General features: G+C 38.5%; 1 protein-coding gene across 2 annotated transcripts in view; it reads left to right on the plus strand.

Moving 5' to 3' along the window:
* Window positions 1-3,620: 3,620 nt before the first annotated feature.
* NAALAD2 (N-acetylated alpha-linked acidic dipeptidase 2) overlaps window positions 3,621-20,346 on the plus strand; it is a 72,193-nt gene continuing 55,467 nt past the window's right edge. The window contains exons 1-4 of one of the 2 annotated variants that reach the window (XM_060605387.2): window positions 3,621-3,842; window positions 6,549-6,684; window positions 10,978-11,108; window positions 11,867-11,978. In XM_060605387.2, the coding sequence (XP_060461370.1) occupies window positions 3,731-3,842; window positions 6,549-6,684; window positions 10,978-11,108; window positions 11,867-11,978 (491 nt within the window). In that variant the 5' untranslated portion in view covers window positions 3,621-3,730. The remainder of the gene's footprint in view (window positions 3,843-6,548; window positions 6,685-10,977; window positions 11,109-11,866; window positions 11,979-20,346) is intronic. The other variant, XM_060605388.2, reaches the window with a different exon arrangement.

Genomic DNA, 20,346 nt, shown 5'->3' on the forward strand with positions numbered 1-20,346 from the left:
TATAAGATCAGCTCTTTTAGGATGGGAGACAAGGGAGGGGAGAAAAGATTATATAAGAGCAACTTAACAATGAAGTTGTATTTGTATCAACAAAAGGCCAAAGACTTGCTAAACCAGCTAACCAGACTTTTATACAATGGATTGGCAAGATAAAGATGGCAGATCCCACCCACTGAGGCAGCGACGACGTTCAGAGTTAAGGTAATACTGCTTCTTCTTAGAACTGTTCACATTTAATTACATATTCAATATTTGCCTTCTCCTTGTATCCTAGGCTTTCTAAAGGCCAGGATCATATCCTCGATTTTTCATAATGTCTGGCATGCTATAACCTGTCAAATATTGGTTGAATAAATAATTTTAATTTGGGAAGATTAATCACATTGGGAAATTGTGCTGGTGAATACACTGATTTCTTCTCTTAGTCAAACTTTAATTAGCAATAAAAGTTGAGGTCGGAGTACAAAAACAAATTTCTCAAATAAGGCCTTATAGTCATTAGTTTCTACCTTCTCTTTTGCCAACAAAGAGATGAGAATGATGTAGTCAATAGCAAATGGTACCATGGATGAGATAAATTATGTAAGTCCTTAAAAGGTATACGCATAGCATATATTTGTGTATACTGACACATAAAATGTTTGATATTGTTTGTGACCTAGAGAAGACCCTTGTCACCCCACTGTTAAAACAGAGACTGGAAGGGGCGCCTGGGTGGCTCGGTCGGTTGGGTGTCCGACTTCGGCTCAGGTCATGATCTCGCAGTCCGTGAGTTCGAGCCCCGCGTCGGGCTCTGTGCTGACAGCTCAGAGCCTGGAGCCTGTTTCAGATTCTGTGTCTCCCTCTCTCTCTGACCCTCCCCCATTCATGCTCTGTCTCTCTCTGTCTCAAAAATAAATAAACGTTAAAAAAAATTAAAAAAAAAAAACCAGAGACTGGATATTTATTAAAATTCCAATACTTTTTAATGATGAAAATAATTACAGATGTTCTAGGAAAATGTTTCTTAAATTATGAGGAGTACAGCTACTTCATTGGCTCTTGCTTCTGTTTGAAGAACTTCATTCTAGTTAGCCATATACGCCGCTGCCGTGGTGGGGGAACTTGTTACGAAAATGTCTTTTTGCAGGTGTTTACCTCTAAAATAGAAAAGCTGGAGGCATCAGTTAAGGTATGTCAAATGGGTGGAAGAGCCTGGCTCTATCATGTTAGGGCTTTTTAGCAATATAGAAGTATTCTAAAAATCTTTTTTATTGAAATATAGTTGACATACAGTGTTATATTAGTTGCAGATGAACAACATCTATATTCAAAGACTCTATACAGTACTCAGTGCTCACCATGGTAAGTGCAGTCTCTGTTACCATGCAGTGTTATTAAAATATTGATCATATTCCCTGTGCTGTGCTTCTCATTTCCCTGACTTACAACTGGAAGTTTGTACCTGTTACTTTCCTTCACCTATTTTGCCCATCCACCTACCTACCTTCCCTCTGGCAACCATCAGTTGTCTGTATTTAAGAATCGTTTTTTTTTTTTTTTTTTTTAGATTCCACATAGAAGTGAAATCACATGGTATTTGTCTTTCCCTGACTTATTTCACTTAGCATAATATCCTCTAGATACGTCCATGTTATCACAAATGACAAATTCTTTCTTTTTAAACTTTTTTAATGCTTGTTTATTTATTTATTTATTTTTTTTTTTTGAGAGAGAAACAAAGCATGAGCGGGGGAGGGGCAGAGAGAGAGGGGTGGGGGAGACACAGAATCTGAAGCAGGGTCCAGGCTCTGGGATGTCAGGACAATGCCCAATGCAGGGCTAGAACCCACAAGACGTGTGAGATTATGACCTGAGCCAAAGTCAGACGTTTAATCGACTGAGCCACCCAGCTGCCCCACAAATGACAAATTCTTTTTGTGGTCGAGTAATTGGTCATGATATATTTATGCCACATCTTTATCCATTCATCTATGGGTGGACACTTGGATTGCTTGCTTATCTTAGCTATTGTGAATAATGCTACAGTAAACATAGGGGTTCACGTATTTTTTCAAATTAGTGTTTGAGTTTTCTTTGGACAAATACCTAGCATTGAAATTATTGGATCATATGGTATTTCTATTTTTAATTTTTTGGGAAACCTCCATACTGTTTTTCATAGTGGCTGCACCACTGTATTCCCACCAACAGTGAACAAGGGTTTCCTTTTCTCCATGCCTTTGCCAACACTTTGTTATGTCTTGTGTTTTTTACTTTGGCCATTCTGACAAGTGTGAGGTGATATCTCATGTGGTTGTGGTTTGCATTTCGCTGATGAAAGTGATGTTCAGCATTTTTTCACGTGTCTGTTGGCCATCTGTATGTTGGCTTTAGAAAAAATATTTATTCAGGTCCTCTGTCCATTTTTTAATCAAATCATTTGTGAGGTGTTTTTGTTGTTGTTGAGTTACAGATATTTTGAAATCGATTAGTTGACTAAAGATATTTGGTTCAAAGTTAACTCTCAGGGATTCTATGAAAGTTCCAAGGGAAAAGTCTATCCAGTATATCTATCATCAATTACAGTGCAATAAAAATGAATTTAGACTCTTTTGGCAACCTGTTAGGACCAAAGAGAGGTGTCTTAACTATGATCATCAAGGAATCAAACAGTGCAATGAAGATTGGAAGTATAACTGTAGATGTACTGTCTCCATTATTTACTCAGTAGGCATGTTTGGTTTGGCTGCAAAACTGTTTTTGGTTGGATACAAGGAATTCAGTCATAAATTGCTAAAGATTTTCCTTTAGGATGAAATGGATGGGTGCAGGAGTCCTATTTTGCAAACCTTCTAAACACTTCTAAAGAGAAATGCTGCATAACTGATATGAAGGGGAGGGCAGGGAAGATGCCATTTGTTGAGAACTTCTTGTTCATTATGGTGCAAGGCACTTACAGTGGTTAATCTTATTCATTTGAACCTACAATATTTTAATAAGGTAGGGAAAAAACCCCAGGACAGAAAAAGAAACTGAGAATTATGGAAATTTGGAGCCTTGCTTAGGTACAGAGGACAAAAGAACTCAATCTGATTAGTTTTGATATTGATGCGTGGGTTAAGGAACTAATAGGTTACAGTGGAGCAGCCTGGATCAGAAATGTTTCCCAAGTGTATCCAGTTAGAACTTAGGACAGAATCTGGCAGCAGAATGATAAACAGGGAAGGAAGAGCAGTACTTATATGCACTTTGCTGCTGCTGAAATTCAGCAATTGAATGGAGGTGGCAAAGACACAAGAAAGAAAGTAGTGTGAAAATTAACAAAGAGAAAGCTCATGAAAATAGAGTGGGAAGAACAGAAGAGGGAGCTTTCATGCTGTACTACTCATCACCAATTGCAGACCCTAACAGGGATAGACTTACCTTTCTAATCCTATTACTTGACCCAGCAGAAGGGAGAAAGGTCATCCCTCCCCAACAGCCCAGCCAATGAAATACTGTCACAATCCAGCCAATGAAAAGCCACTATACTTCAGACTCGCAGTTTACTCCAACAAACTGTTTGATTATAACAGCAATCATTCTCCCTCCCCCTTTGCCCGCCCCCAGAAAAGAACATTCTTCTTTGTTCTCTGGGAGCTTGCGTGTCCTGAACTGGAACTCTCTACAACTCCCGAAATAACCCATATTTGTTAGTGAAATAAGTGACAGTTTAACTTTTAAGATTAACATTCCTTGGTGAGCAGATATGGGATCTCAAGAAGACCCCCCAATAACTCCAAGGCTAGTGAGCAAACAGGTGCTAGACCCCAAAGAGCCAGTTGAGCTCACTGCTTTCTTGCCGACCCTGGAGTTTGAGGGTAAGTTTTCTCCTGGATTTGGTCTCTGCTTTCTTTGTGTTTGTAGTGATCTCTACAGGCTTCATTTGGGATCTACTTTGGTCTGGGTCTTTCTGAGAGTACTTGTTCAGCTTTTGGTATGCCTCCTCTTTGGAACCAGGCTGTGCCTTTTGGAACTCTGCTGATCTTTGGTGAGACTCCTTTTTGGAACCAGGGTGTTCCTATTGGAACTGTGCCATTTAGGAACTTTGCTTTTTGCTTTAGAGAACACTTCTAAAAAAAAAAAATGGAATTCTAGTCATCAAAATGCTTTGAAGGGTCCCTTCCTTCTTGAACCCCAGATGGTTTTATGTTTAAAAACTGTGGTCCCTCCTCATGTGCATGTCTAACTAAATGGACCAACTTAATCAAAAGCAATTTAGAACTTTAATGGCCATTATGGGGAACTTCTGATTTCCCCAGTTAGAAAGTCACAGCTAAAAGAAAAACAACAAAAACTGGGGTGCCTATTTCATTGATACCTTGAGGCTTCCAAATGTTTTTTGGAATTCTAATTCTGCTTCTTTGTGAAATACTATTTCTAAGTTAACTGAAACAAACAATTGAAAGGAATCAAAATGGCTTCTGAGGACTATTTTCCCCCTCCCCCTCATTTGTACCCAGACGCCTGTGCACAGGGCCTTCCTCCAGTACCATTTTTCTCTATTCCTTTGTGCCAGCCTTTCCTCCTGTATATGTCCCCTCTCTCTTCTAATCCTTTTGCTTAAGTTCCTTTTTCCTTTGAATCCTTTCTTAGTTCTTCCTCTTCTGAATGTATTAAAATCAGCCCCTATAAAGTTAAGTTTTCTGAGGATCTGAATGAACCCCAAGTTTCTTATGAAGACCTGAATTTTAAGCTGTAGTTTCCTAAAGTGACTGAGGACCCCTTTAGGTTTGCTGAAGAATTTAGCATAGTTATTCAAATGTGCAACCTGGTTTCTCAGATTTATATCAGTCCACCTGCCTGTTGGTGAGGGCCAGTCCAAATAATTGGATAAAACTAACTCAATGGGGACATCTTGAAAGGGATGTAGAAAAATAAACCCCTAACTTTTGGCAAAATACTTGGAACTCTCAATGGAAATCTCCACCAAACAATTACAGTAGCTTTTCATAAACCTGTTGATGAGAACAAAATTCAGGTTTGTACACAAAAACCTGGTGAAACTGTTTATGTCTATTACAGTCCATTCCAAAATGTCTGTAAAGGAAGTTTTGGTCTTTGTTTCAATGTTGAATCCACGTGGGTAGCTTTTAATTTTATTAATGCACTGAAAGGGGATCTTTCCCTTTTAGTTAAAAGAAACTTGATGGAATGGGGAACTGTGTCCACTCCAGATTTAGGCAATTTGGCAAACTAGCTTGTTCATATCCCACATAAGTCACCTAAAAGAAAGATGGCTACAGTTCCAATTTTCATTTCTGGAAATCAAAGGCTCCTCTACAGAACCAAAAACCTCCTAGTTTCTGGCAGCTTTGCAAAGGGCCAGGACATTGGACAAAAGGATTGTTACACATTTAAGCATTCCAGGTGCCATCAGCCCCCTAGCCAGTCTTTCCAATGTCCTCTTCATTCCCAGTAATGGCACACTGAGGAACTACAGGGGCTCTTCTCAGTATTCCTTCCTAATTGGCTTAGAGAAACCACTCTCCAGTTTGGGAATGACTCTCTCTTTGTCCTTATTGACACCAGAACAACACTCCCAGTGCTTACCCCCACTGCTTTAAATCAGCCCCATCTCAGAGTACGAAAACAGTTCAGATACTGGGGATCTTTAATAAATGCCAACAGGTTCCTTTCTGTCTGTCTCTCCTTTTATCTAGGCCTTTGTGACATGCACACTCTTCTCCTTAGTTCCTCCACCACTATTCATTTATTGGACCAAGATTTCTTAGAAAATAATCATGCTGGAATTTCTTTCACCCAGAAAGAGGAAATCTAGAATTTGACAGTAGTAATCTAAATAAGCAACCAGGGAAAGTAAATGACTCTTTGATATCTTTTATTTGCTCTGTCTCTGATGTCACTATAGCTGAGTCTGGAGACCATGATCATTTATTCTTCTTGGATCAGCTACCATCCTCTTATGGGCAAAATGTCTAAATGACAATGGTGGAGTCCAGTGTACTTCCCATCAAGACTCAGGTGGATCCCTCAAAACTTCTCAGAATTAATAAAGATTTATTAATCAATTTTAATAAATTAACCTACAAATAAAGAAGTCCTTCTAAGGCATTAGCTCCATAATATAAGATTGCAAGGCTCAGGGCCCCATTTCCCCTGCCCTAGTCCCTATTCTCTTCCCCTAGTCCCTATAATACCCCTATTTAACCTGTGAGAGAATGCAGCGGTAGAGGATGGAGATTTGTCCAGGACCTCTGAACAATAAATAACGTTGTTGTCCCTTGGCATGTTGTTATTCCTGACACACATTCCTACCGAAAGCAATTTTTTCACTATAATTGCACAGCATTTTTTCGTATTCCTGTTAATAATGATAGCCAGTATCTCTTTGCTTTCACTTGGGAAGACTGGAAATAAATCTGGACAGTAATGCCCCAGGGTGAGAGTCTTTTCTTTTCACAAACCTTAAAGGCTGATTTGGATGATGAAGTTTTCTGCAGGTTCTATTTGTTATGATACATAGGTGATTTGCTTCTCTGCTCCCCTCTCACACCTCTTCACAGGAAGACAGCATCCATCTGTTAAAACTTTTGGCCTCAAAGGGGCACAAAGTCTCCAAAGAAAAAATGCAGTTTGCTCAAACTCAGGTTCGATACTTAGGGTACCTGATCTCAGAACAAGGACTACATTTGGATCCAGGTAGGCTTCATGGCATCCTGAACTTCCCAAAACCTAAAACTAAGTGCTATTTATGAAGTTTTCTTAGACTGGCTGTCTACTATTGAAATTGGATTCCAAACTTCTCTCTTGGGGCTCAACCTCCATATATTTTATTTGAAAATGACCCTATTATTTGGAAGGATCACGATGACATAGCTTTTGGGACATTAAAGAAAAGCCTAATTAAGTCCCCTGTCCTCAGACATCCTAATTATCAACTTCTTTTTTTTCCCTCTTCACATGTGAGGGGGAAAGCCATGCCCTTGGAATACTCACCCCAAAATACGGGGAGCACTATCAACCAATGGGGCATTACAATCAACAGTTGGACCCTGTAGCATGGGGATAACCCCCTTGCCTTAGAGTCATTCCTGCTACTGCTCTTCTGTTTTAAGGCCTTGGGAGAAATAATCACAGGATCCTCTAACCATCCTGTGTTCCATGTAGCAGAAGCTCTTCTGAATACTCATCACCCTCAACACTTCAGTTACTTCCCTTCTGGGTCATCATCCTGCTAACTGCTCCTTTATATGACCTTCTCCTACAATACCTTTAGTCCTGCTATTCTTCTCTCCATCATGGAGGAAATCCCACGTGACCGCTTAATGCTGATAGATGACCTTTTGACTCCCTGTGACAATTTATAGGAAACTCCTCTAACCCGTGCAGATTTTTCATGGATTACTAATGGTTCTTTTCCTTTTTAATTTTTTTTTTTACATTTTTTATTTATTTTTGAGAGAGAGAGACAAAGCACAAGTGGGGGAGGTGCAGAGAGAGAGGGAGACACAGAATCCAAAGCAGGCTCCAGGCTCTGAGCTGTCAGCACAGAGCCTGACACGGGGCTCAAACTCACAACCTGAGAGATCATGACCTGAGCCAAAGTCGGACGCTTAACTGACTGAGCCACCCAGGCGCCCCTACTAATGGTTAAATTTAAAGGATTAAAATGATAAATATTGTGTTGGGTATGCTATTGCAACTCCTTTGGAAGTCATTGAGTCAGCTCCTTTCCCTTTGGCTATTTTGGCCTAATAGTTGGAGTTATATGCATTTACCCTTAGCCAAGGGTAAAACCACATTTATACCGAGAGTTGGTGTGCCTTTGGAGTATCTCATGACTTTGGAATGTTATGGAAACAATGAAGTTTCCTCACCAACAATGGGAATAAAATAAAAAATGGCTCCCACTTTCAAAATTTATTAGATACTATACTTTTTCAGGCAACTCTGGCTATTATTAAGCTTCCTGGGCCTTCCAGACTGGACCCCTAGAGTCCAAAGGAAACTGCCTCACTGATATTCCCACCAAAACACTGATCTCAAGGAAACCAAGACCCAAACCTCTCTCATTGTTGAAAGAGATGTTCTCTCAAATGATGATTTGGAAATACTGACAAAAGCAATCCAACAATTGGCCTCAGAGAGGGAAAAATATTAGAAATCTAATAATTGTTGGTTTAATAAACAAACAAACAAAGATAACTCTGGTTTAGATCTAACAATCCTGCCTTGCCAGAAGTCCTAGAATTTCCACTACTTACCATTGTACATGCATTAAACGATTGGTCTACTGACAAACTAACAGTGTTTGGGAATGTTGGTGGGGAAATATTAAAAAGGCTGCAAAAAGTACCTACCTTGCTTGTCCACCTGTCCAAAGTATAATCCAAAAAAAAAAAAAAAAAAAAAAAAAAAAACCTATTCACACAAATGGGTTTCATACAGCATCCCTGTCTCATGGATATAAATGTGTTGTAATTATGGTTTATTTTCTCATTGGACCAAAGCTTTTCCCTTGTAGATAGTCCAATGCTTATTCTGTGGCTAAAAGTCTGTTAGAAAAGATTATCCCTCCTTGGGGAACCCCTCTTAACCTTCATAGTGATTGGGGAGGTCATTTTACCAGTCAGGTGCTTCAACAAGTCTGTTGGACAGTTTTACAACTTCCATTGTGAATGCCATCTTCCGTCCTCAGCGTTAGTCAAATGCACTAACAGCACTAGTTGGCAAAATTTGTACAGACCCTCCAAATACCTCCAAAGCATTGCTGTTTGTCCTCTAAATCTCAGATCCACCCCCTTTGGGACTCAGAGACCCTCATCCTTTGTAGCACAGTGATGAGATGGTCACAGGGTGTCCTATGTACTTGGCCCTTGCCTCCTCTGACTCACAGTTGATAAAAGGAGATCTACTTTAATATTGTAAAGGCCTAGTTGCTTCTATTAAAAATAACCATGCTTTGGTAGAGCAATCTTTTCACCATGTACTCCTGGGAGACCTCAAATATTCTGCAACCTGGAGATTTCATCTATTGGAATAGACCCCTCCAGAAAGGCCTCACTGGAAAAGCCCTTATCAGAAACTGCTAACCAACTCTTGGGCCATTAAACTCCAGGGAATAGATTCTTGTATTCACATGACCCATGCAAAGAAAGCATCAAACCCTGACTGGAACTGCACACCAGCTGGTGGTGACATGAAAGTAAAGATTTGAATCGAAACAGACAACATCTGACGAGACAGCTTTCCCAAGATGTCCAGACCAGGCCTGTAGCCCTTTTTCTCACTGTTTGCTGCTGTTCGATCTCTTGTGGAAAGAAAATGCTCTGTCTGCATTTCCCAAATTCTTGCAAAAGGAGGAAACCTGTTCTTTTGTTTATGGCCTTTTGGAAACAATCTTATCACGATCCGTGAGCTTTCTCTGAAGGGTTAAGGTTCAGAATTCACAAAAGTCTTTTATCTTGAATTACTGACTCCTGATTCTAACTCAGATTCGTGGTTTCTGAATGTACAACTTTACATCTGTATTATCGATAACATATTTGCTTCCAAACGGTTCGTTTTAAAACATCTTTGAAGTTTTGCAACAAGTTCATCAGCTACTGCTTCATATTTACACCTGTACTGTATCTTCCAAAACGCACTCAGTTAATTCTTTCAGTGTGCTCTTGCTGTATCCACTAATCTGCTTTCATGGTTGTTTTAAGTGGGGGACTTCCAGGAAACATACATGACTTCAGTTCTGCCTTCCTAAGGCGGAACCTTGCTCCCCTAAATTGGAATAAGAGCCAATAAACCTTTTCGTTGGCTATTTTCTGACCTAGAGTCTTGGTTGAGGGCAATCCTACAGTTTGGAATTGTCACGTTACTACTTTTGCTTTGTATAGTTATTTTAAGTGTTGGGTTTTGTTCCCCGTCAAACTTTTGTATAAACAGTGTTTTGAAAAATGCGATGCTAGCTCAGTGCTTCAGAGATGATTTCCAATGCTTATGACTTTGAGAAGATATGGACTTGACTGGGGAAGTGCCTGAGAATTCTGCCTCCAAGTCCTTTCTGTTACCACGTGGTCTTTAGTGGCTTCCGACTGGTATGTTGTACTTTCCCTCGGACATTGGACATGACAACCAGGAAAAGTCCTTCCTGGACCCAAGGGACAAAACCACTAAATATGGAAAACCTGACTCTTGCTCAGTGATGCTTTTGAGGAGAGATATTGGTCAAAGAGAAGAAATGTAAAAATTAATAAAGGTAAATTTAACTAAAATGGAGTGAAGAGGCCAGAAGAGGGAAGCTCTCACACTCTGCCACTCATCACCAATTGCAGACGCAGATCAGGAGAGCCAGAAGAGATGAACCTTGCAAGCGGATATACCCCAGCACAAGGAAGGAAGGAAGGTTTTCTCCTCCCCCAGCAACCACTCAGCCAATGAGAGACCGTCATAACTCAGCCAATGAAAAGCCAGTAAACTTTAAACTCCTGCAAAGTAAACTTTGTACTCCAATGGACTTGTTTAAAGCAGCCCTCCCAAGTGCCCCCACCCCTCCATAAAAGAGCATTAATCTCCTTGGTTCTCCTGCCTTGCCTATGGTTTTGCTGTAGCAAGGCATGTTTGGAATTGTAATTTTCTGCTATTCTTGACTCATTTTTGTTGGCAGATTAACTGTTTTATTTTCAAGGTTGACAGTTGAGTTATTTAGGAAACAATTAGAGATGTTTTCCCGGCAGCCACCCCCTCCCCATCCCCCCAGAGCAGACTGTCCCGGTTTTTACAGGATCAACAGAATGGAAGTTGCCTGCCTATGGGAAGGCTCTGTCTCCTCCCCTCGCAGGAATTCCTCTTTCCCCGGGAAGGCCCCCTGAGGACCAGAGGGGCAACGAGTTGTTTGGGCCTGGTTGGGAGGGTGGAGTCAGTGGCCAGACTTTGCAGAAAGCCTGCGGGTGGGCGGGCTCTCACCACCTTCCCGGGGTGCTCTCTGTTGGTCTGCAGGCTAGAGGCCCGCTCTGGCCAGCCCCCCAAGCTCGGTCCTCAGGGAGGCATGGCGAAGTCCAGGGGCCGACTCTACCTTTGGATGTGCTTGGCTGCGGTGCTGGCATCTTTCCTGGCAGGATTTATGGTGGGTAAGTACGAGCCCCGTGTCCCCAGAGCCCCGTGTCCCCAGCGCGGGGCTGGCGCTTCTGGCTCTGATGCTAGGGAAGAGACACAGAAAGCCTGGAGGCCCTGGCGGGGCTCCCTGAGCTGTGGCCAGCCCCGCGGAATTCAGCCCAGCTGGAACCCCGGTAGGATGACTTTGACCTTCCTAATAAAGTGCGACTGAAATCCACATTCATTAAAGTTTACAGCGAGTTGAGGATACTGCCAGGAGCTGTTAGGAAAGCAGGTCAGAGCTGTCACTATCTACCTATCCACAGGGATGAAAAGATGGTTTCATTTACAAGCACGCTTAACAAGCCAAAACTAGCAAGGAATGTGGACAGCACTGCAAAAACTGCCCTTCCTTCCTCACTTACTAAACAGATATTCGTGGAATGTTCCTTGTGTGTCAGGCGCTGTGCTACAAACTAGACCACCCCGAGGAGAATGAGAAAGACAGGCACCACGCCTTGATGCAGAACATGTAGAAAGAGAAGTTATCTCTCTCTCTCACATAAAACTAGTTTTAACCCACCCAAAATTACATTGCACAGCAGAATTTGAAGGATTTCTGAATTTAATATGAACATTTTTGTAAAGCCTGCCGTGAACTGTTTCTTATGCAAGCACTATTTTTTGGCTTCTAGTGTTTATAAAAGCTAAAAACAATTATGTCTGTATGTAACATGTATATATGTATATATTTCCACCCCCCCCACCCCCCCACCTCCCCGCCCCACCCCAGGCTGGTTTATTAAGCCTTTCAAAGAAAGCACCACTTCACTGGGCTATCATCAAAGTATGCGGTGGAACCTGGTATCTGAGATGAAAGCTGAAAATATTAAATCATTTCTTCGGTAAGTTTGTCTTGATGTTTATTGCAGAGCGTTTAAAAACGTTTTTTTGCAGAGTGGGAAGTCTATTACAAGTGGTTATATTCACATAGGTAAACTTTGTGTGTAATTACGTGATATCACATTAATTTATGGTAGCTTAAAATGTCCCTTTAAACCACTCAGGGTACGATGTATTTGAATGTTGCAGGAGTGGGTTTTTCTTCCCTAACTTCATCTACAGAAAAAGTATCTGGTTGCTTTATTCTGAGATGTTTCAACTTCATGTAACTTTAGACTGCAGCTGAATGTTATTTCTTCTTCATGCTTAATAAGCAGTTTTAATGAACATCGCATTCTGTCAGGAAGACTTAGATGGTTGTAAACTCAGATTTAAAGGAGGCGAGATAAAAGTTGCAGATTCTGTCTGCCACAAATTAAACGTTTGTCCCACGTTGCAAACAGAAGTCACACGGATAGGACAAAATGAGAGCAAAGGATCAGTGCAAATCCACCAGCCTCTAAGCATGGAGAAGAGTGACATTTGGGGGAGTGGTGATGAACTCCTTGAAGGCAGTCACCATGACATTTACGTGCCATTAAACAAATAAAAACAAAACCCAGCTTTATTGAAGTATCATTTACATAAAATGAACTGCATCCTATAAAGCCTAAAATTTGAGAGTATTGACAGATGTGTAATATTCCGAACATACCACTTCTTCAATCGAGATTCAGAAATTTTTACATCATGCAATCTTCACTTTTAGCCCTAGGCAATCACGGATCTTTTTTTTTTTTTTTTTTTTTTTTTTAAGTTTATTCTGTGTGTGAGAGAGAGAGAGAGAGTACATGAGTGGGGAGTGGTAGAGAGAGAGAGACAATGCCAATCCTATGAGGGGCTCTAACTCACTGAACCATGAGATCATGACCTGACCTGAAATCAGGTTCAACGCTTAACCCACTGAGCTACCCAGGTGCCCCCCAGTCACTGATCAGTTTTATGTCACTATGGCTTCTTTGCATTTTCTAGAATTTTATGTAAATGGAATCATACAGTATGCGTTCTTATGTGTGTGCCTGCTTTCATTCAGCATAATAATTTTGGAACTCATCCAGGTTGTTGCATGTATCCGTTCATTGCTTTTTACTGCCGAGTAGTATTCCATTGTGTTCATATACTGTAATGTGTAGTTGTTGGACACTTGGGTTGTTTGTAGTTTTTGATTATTATGAACAAAGCTGCTGTAAACATGAGTTTACAAGTATCTGTGTGGACATTTTCATTTATCTTAGAATGGCTGTATTGGAGGATAAACATGTTTAACTTTTAAAGAACATGGCAAATAGATTTCAAAAATAATTGTAATGTTTTACATTCCTACCTATTATGTGTGAGTGTACCAGCTCTTCCACAACCTGGTCAGTACTTAGGATTGTCATTTTACTTATTTAAAAAAAATTTTTTTTAATGTTTATTTATTTTTGAGAGACACAGCCTGAGTGGGGGAGGGGGAGAGAGAGAGGGAGACACAGAATTTGAAGAAGGCTCCAGGCTCTGAACTGTCAGTGTAGAGCCTGACATGGGGCTCAAACCCAGAACTGTGATGGTGATCTGAGCTGAAATCTGACACTCAACCGACTGAGCCACCCAGGTGCCCCAAATATTGTCATTTTAACTATGCTAATATATATGTAGTGGTACCTTATTATGGTTTCAGTTTGCATCTTTCTTATGACTGGTGATGTAAAGCATCATCTCCTATGCTTATTAGACATTTGCATATCTTTTATAAAGTTTCTGCTCACATATTTTCCTATTTTAAGTTGTTTTCTTATTATTGAATGGTAGGAGTTCTTTATGTATTCTGGGTACAATTCCTTTGTCAGACCTGTACTGTGAATATTTTCTTCTATTGTATGGCTGGCCTTTTTTTGTTCATGGAGGTTTTGAAGGGCAGAAAAGTTTAATATTGGTAAAGTTCAGCTGACCAATTTTTGGTTTTCTGTTTCATACTCTGTGCTCTCTAACTTTGCCTATGAGAAGTTGTGAAAATTTTCCTCTATCTTTTAGAAGTTTTATAATTTTAGCTTGTATACTTAGGTCAATGGTCTACTTCAAGTTAATTTTTGAGTATGGTATGATGTAAGGGTTGGCAATTTTTTAGATACAAATATTCAGTTATTCCTGCAACATTTGTTGAGAAAAAAACCTCTATTTCTGCCTTGAATTGCCTTGACATCTTTGTCCAAAATCACTTGACCATATATGTGAGGCTTGGTTTTAGATTTACATTTTCTTCTATTGACCTCTATATCTCAACACTACACAGTGCTGGTTAGTGTAGCTTAATAATATGTCTGAAAATGAGGTAGAGTTAATCCTACAAATTTTTCTTTTTAAAAATTGCCTTGACTATTTTAAGCCCTTTGTATTTCCAAGTTAATTTTAGAATTAACTTCTGAATTCCTACAAAAAAAAAAACCCTGCAGAAATTATTAAAATTGCATCAACTCAATAGATGAATTTAGAAGAGAAGCGGCATCTTTAAAATATCGAGTCTTTCAGTCTCTTTATTCATTTGTCATAGGAATGTTCTACGGTTTAACTTTTCACCCATGGAGAGATTTTTTACATTCAGTGTTTCGATATTATGATTAATGCTGCTATTAATATTTTTGTATAGGTTTTACATGATCATAGGTTTTCATTTATCTTGCATAAATCCCCTTGCTAAGTTGTAGAAGAATTTGCCTAACTGCTCTTTAGGGTGGCTGTATCATTTTATCTTTTCCACTGACATTATCATTATTTTTAATTTTACCCCTTCTGACAGGTATATAGTGATACCTCATTGTGATTTTAATCTGCAGTTCTCTAAGAGTTAATGGTATTGAATAACTTTTCCCATGTTTATTCATCATTTGTATACTCTCTTCAGTGAAATGTCTATTCATGTCTGAATTTTTTTCTATTAGGATAGGTTTTTTATTGTTGTTGCTGCTGTTCTTTTGTTTTTCTGCTGTTGAGCTTTGAGAATTATTTATATTAAAAAACATTTTTTTAACATTTATTTTTGAGGGAGAGCGTAAGGAGGGTAGGGGCAGAAAAAGAGGGAGACACAGAATCCGAAGCAGGCTCCAGGCTCCAAGCTGTCAGCACAGAACCCAATGCAGGGCTCGAACCCATGAACCATGAGGCCATGACCTGAGCTGAAGTCGGAGCTTAACTGATTAAGCCACCCAGGGAACCCTAGAATTCTTTATATCTTCTAGATAAAAGTCTTTTGTTGGCTTTGTGGTATTCGGATATTCTACTCTATTATTTGTCTCTTCATGTCTTAACAGAGTCATTTGTAGATAAGAAGTTTTTAATTAATGAGGTCAAGTTTATCAGTTGTTCCTGTTATGGATGATGCATTTAGGTTCATATCTAAGAACTCTTTGACTAACTGTAGATCCCTTTTATCCTCTTTCCCCTGCCCCCAAATTTTATACTTTACATTAAATTTGTGATTCATGTAGAGTTAATTTTTACATAAGATGTAAAGTTTGGCTGAGGTGTATTCTTGTGTCTATGGATGGCCAATTGTTCTAGCACCATTTGTTTGTTGAAAGGCTATTCTTCCATTTAAATGCTTTGGACCTTTGTCAAAAATTAGTTGGACTTATTTGAGTGAGTCTATTTCTGGGTTCTCTATTCTCTATTACTCTGTATGTCTACTTTCTGCTAGTACCACATGGTCTTGATTATTGAAGCTATATAATAAGCCTCCGCAATGTGTACAATAACTCTTCCCACTTTGTTTTTCCAAACAATTGTTTGAGCTATTCTGTATCCTTTTCCCTTTTATAGAAAACATAGAATAAACATACTTCTGTCTGCAAAGGCATTGCTAGGATTTTGATTGTAATTGCACTAATCTTATAGACCAGTTTGGGGTTTTGACATTTTTCCCATGTCCAATCTTCTAATCCATAAACATAGCAAGTCTCTCCAATTATTTAGGTCTTTTTTGATTGCTTTTACCAACATTTTGTAATTTTCTGGATGCAGATCCAGATCTGTATGGTTAGATTTATATCCAAGGATTTCATTTTCTTCGGAGAAATTTTAAGTCATCTTGTGTTAAATTTCAGTCTCCACATATTTGTTGTTAATATATAGAAACACTGTTGATTTTTATGTTGGCCTTGCCTCATGTGGCCTGTGGAAACCCGTGTGTTTGGAAGTTTTTTGTAGATTCATTGGGATTTTCTATGTAGACAATTATGCCGTCTTTAAATAGGGACAATTGTATTTTTACCATTCCAAACCATACGCTTTTTACATGTGGATTTTTATTTGTTTGTTTTGTCCTTATTGTGCTGACTGGAATTCCAGTAGTATGTTGAATAAGAGTGAGAGCAAACATCTTTTTGTTTCTAGTCTTAGGGGGAAAGCATTCAGTTTCATAATGAAGTGTGACATTGTCTATAGATTTGTTGTAGATGCTCTTTATCAAGTTAAGGAAACTCCCCTCTATTCCAAGATTGCTAGGGGTTTTGTTTTGTTCTTGTTTTTGTTTTATCATGAATGGATGTTGTTACTGTCAAAAGGTTGTTTTCCTGCATCAACCTATATGATCATGATTATTTTTCTTTATCTGGGTTATTCTTTTGCTTTTTTACTGATTTTGGCAGGGTGGGGATCAAGTTATATCAAGAAGGGAGTCACAATCTCTAGGAATGTGAAAATGTATATTTTTCCCATTAATTATGTAAATTTTTGCTTTATATATTATGAATTTCATTGATTAGACATATATACCTTAAGATTGTTGTGCTCTTAAGACAGAACTACCCGTTTATCTTTATGAAATATCCTTTCTTATCTTTGGTGATCACTATTTTTAAGTCTATTTTATTTGGTATAAATATTACTCCGTCAACCTTCTTATGCTTAAATTTACATGCTTCCATCTACTTTTAATCTATCATTTTCTTTAGAATTCAAATGTACCTTCAACAGAGATCATTTAATTGCAACTTGATGTTTAATACATTTTGATAATCTTAATTAAAGTGTGTCCTCTGTAGGCAGCAGATAGTAGCAACTTGCTATTATATTCCTTCTGGTAATCTGTTGCCCTTTAATTTCAGTATTTAGTCCATTAACATATAATGTAACTATTGATATGGTTAAAACTTAGGTCTACTAATTTATTGTTTTCTGTTTGCTGTGTTTATTTTCCTTTACTTCTCATTTTCTGACCTGTTTTTGGTAGTGGGAAGAGTAGTTAAAATTTTATTTCATTTCAATTTATCTTTTGGCTATCTGTCCTTGCATTGGGTTTTTTAGTAGATGCTGTAGTGATTATATCATACATCAATAACTCTTCACTCAATTATTTATTTTATTTTATTTTATTCTTTTATTGGAAAGAGAGAGCATGCGAGTGGATTTCATGCACATCCCAACCTGAGGCTCAATCCCACAACTCTGGGATCATGACCTGAGCCAAAATCAAGAGATGCTCAACCAAACTGAGCCACCCAAGCACCCTACTTCTCTCAATTCTTAGTTATTTTTGGTACAGCTTAACATACAATATGAAAAACTCAGATTTCTATATTTCCATTCACCATTTCCTCTATCATTCTTATATTATAGCTGTCAAAAGTAGCATATGTGCACTGCAATATTAACCTTACAAAACAATTATCAATTTTTCTTTGAACATTATATGTATTGAAATTCATTTAAGAGCTGAGGTGCCTGGGTGGCTCAGGAAGTTGATCATTGGACTCTTGATTTCATCAGGGGTCATGATCCTAGGGTCATGGGATCAAGCTCTGCCTTGGGCTCTACACTGAGATCTGAGCTTAGAGCCTACTTGAGATTCTCTCTTCCTCTTATGCTCTCTCTGTAAGATAAAAGAGTTAAAATAGTATTTTGTATTTAATTTCCAATGATCTTCATTTGTTTCTGAAAAATTTTGGTTTTGCTATGATATTTCCATGTAGTCTGTGAAATTTTCTTAAGCATTTACTGCAATATGAACTCTGGTGATAACAAATATTCTGTAATTTTTTTCTATGTATAAAATCCTTATTTGATCTTAATTCTTGAAGCATACTTTTCCTGAATATAGATTGCTAACATGACCTTATTTTCTTCCTCTTTCATAACTTTAAATGTTTTCCATTGTCTTTTGTCTGGTATTGGCGTCTGATGAGAACTTTACAGTCATTTAAATTATATAACATATGTCATTTTGTCTTTAATATTGAGCAGTTTTACCATGTGCCTAGTTTTCCTCAAATTTATTCTGTTTATGGCTCTCTGAGATTCTTGGCTTTGTTAACTTCTGTCTTTCACTAATTTAGGAAGGTTTTATTCACTGTTTCTTAAAGTTTTCTGCAGATTCTCTTTTCCCCTTCTGAGACTCCACTTAAACCCTAGAAATCAAATAAAGTGTGTGCAGTGTGGTATATTTCCTCCTTATCAATTCTGTGATTTAATGAGGTCATGAAGTTCCATCTTCATCTCTGGGTAAACTAGAGCAAGCTGTAGTAATGAGGAATGAAAACAGCTACACTGTCGTCAAATTTGAGCTGATTTATGATTGAGGTGCATTAGAGATTAGGAAGCAAACTCAAAATGTCTGTTGAGGTGCTTGTTTAGAGATAAAGGAAAAGAATCAGGCAGTTAGGATGCATGTTGTTTAAAGAGAGACTCAGTCTTTATTTTTCCTGCAGTACAATATAAAGGCAAAACGTCTTATCAGTTGAGACAGAATACTTGTATTTAAATTGTGTAAGTTAAAAGACGAGATATAATGTAATACTATTGAACTCTGTCTGCAGCATATTATGAAGTTGCTGAAAAAAGTCACCTAGAAAGTTAGATCTCAGAAGCAAAACTTAGTAATATTTTTGACCATTAAAATTTGTTTATCTCTATTTTCCTTTAATGTGTAGTATAGCATAAGGTGATTAGTTATGTATAAATAGTTTATATAATTATATTTTTGGAGTTTGCTTTTCTTTCCTTTACATCCAACTGAATACAGAAGTTGCACGTGAAGAATGATGACAAGAGTAGAAATAGAGTGAAAAACACTGAATTAGGAACTTAACACTCTAATGAATGAGAAGTTTTGACAATTTTGACAAGTACCCAGAAGGTGTAGTACGTGGTAACTTTTGGTATGAGCTGTAATAGTCGTGTTTTTTGTTAAGAAAAAAAAGGAAAAATATTTGTAAGAGCCAAGGGAGAGTAAAAACTAGTAGCAGATCTTCTATCCCTGAGATATGTGGGGGCATGTGAAATAAAACAACTTGCAGGTGAGCAGGGTCCTCTGAGGAAACCAGTTACAGCAAGGAAGTCAAGCAAACATTCAGAGAAGGGGCTGAGGATACAAAATTGTTGATCATGGATGTACAGGGTTTATGATCAGTGAAGGAGCCTAGGAGGGAAAGGTGATCAAGATTGGATTAGCAGTTATAATGTAATAAGAACAGTTTGATTTCTCCCTACCCACTTTCTTGTTGACAGTGTCTGACTGATGACTGTTGAGTGTTCCTCATCCTTCATGTATTCAGTAAGGGTTACTTCCTTCCAGCTCAGGAATCTCTTGATTGGTCCATAATCCAATCATTAAAACTCTTCCCTTTGGTAGTGATTCGTTTAAGAGGTATATACCCTATTATGATGAAACGAAAAGAATGTTTAGCTGGATCTTCTACAAAAAAGTTTTCCTCTGGGGGCGCCTGGGTGGCGCAGTCGGTTAAGCGTCCGACTTCAGCCAGGTCACGATCTCGCGGTCCGTGAGTTCGAGCCCCGCGTCAGGCTCTGGGCTGATGGCTCGGAGCCTGGAGCCTGTTTCCGATTCTGTGTCTCCCTCTCTCTCTGCCCCTCCCCCGTTCATGCTCTGTCTCTCTCTGTCCCAAAAAATAAATAAAAAAGGTTGAAAAAAAAAAAAAATTAAAAAAAAAAAAAAAAAGTTTTCCTCTGTTAAAAGAAACACAGAAGAGGAAATAGATATTCCTGTTTGTACTTGTTTCTCCTGAGCATTACAGTGTAAATATTTTATGCCTGGAACTGTACCCATCTTGGGGACCATAAGGAGAAATTTTAAAATAAACTAAAGGATGTTACACACTGCTGCTCTTTTTGTTTTGTTTTACTTTTGCACTTCAGTATTTCATTTCAGTGAATTCTTTAAAAGATGGATAGCAGAAGTTGATGGCCAACCCTCCATCTTAATTTAAGGAAATACATTTTGTTCTTAGTTATAATGATATTATCTGCTCAATGTAGAAAATAAAACAATAATAAATTATATAAAGTAGAAATTAAATATCTTGAGCCTCACTGTTTTCATACATATAAAATAACTTCTTTCAA

Source organism: Panthera onca, chromosome D1 (assembly GCF_046562875.1).
Source record: "Panthera onca isolate mPanOnc1 chromosome D1, mPanOnc1 haplotype 2, whole genome shotgun sequence".
Classification (NCBI taxonomy): domain Eukaryota; kingdom Metazoa; phylum Chordata; class Mammalia; order Carnivora; family Felidae; genus Panthera; species Panthera onca.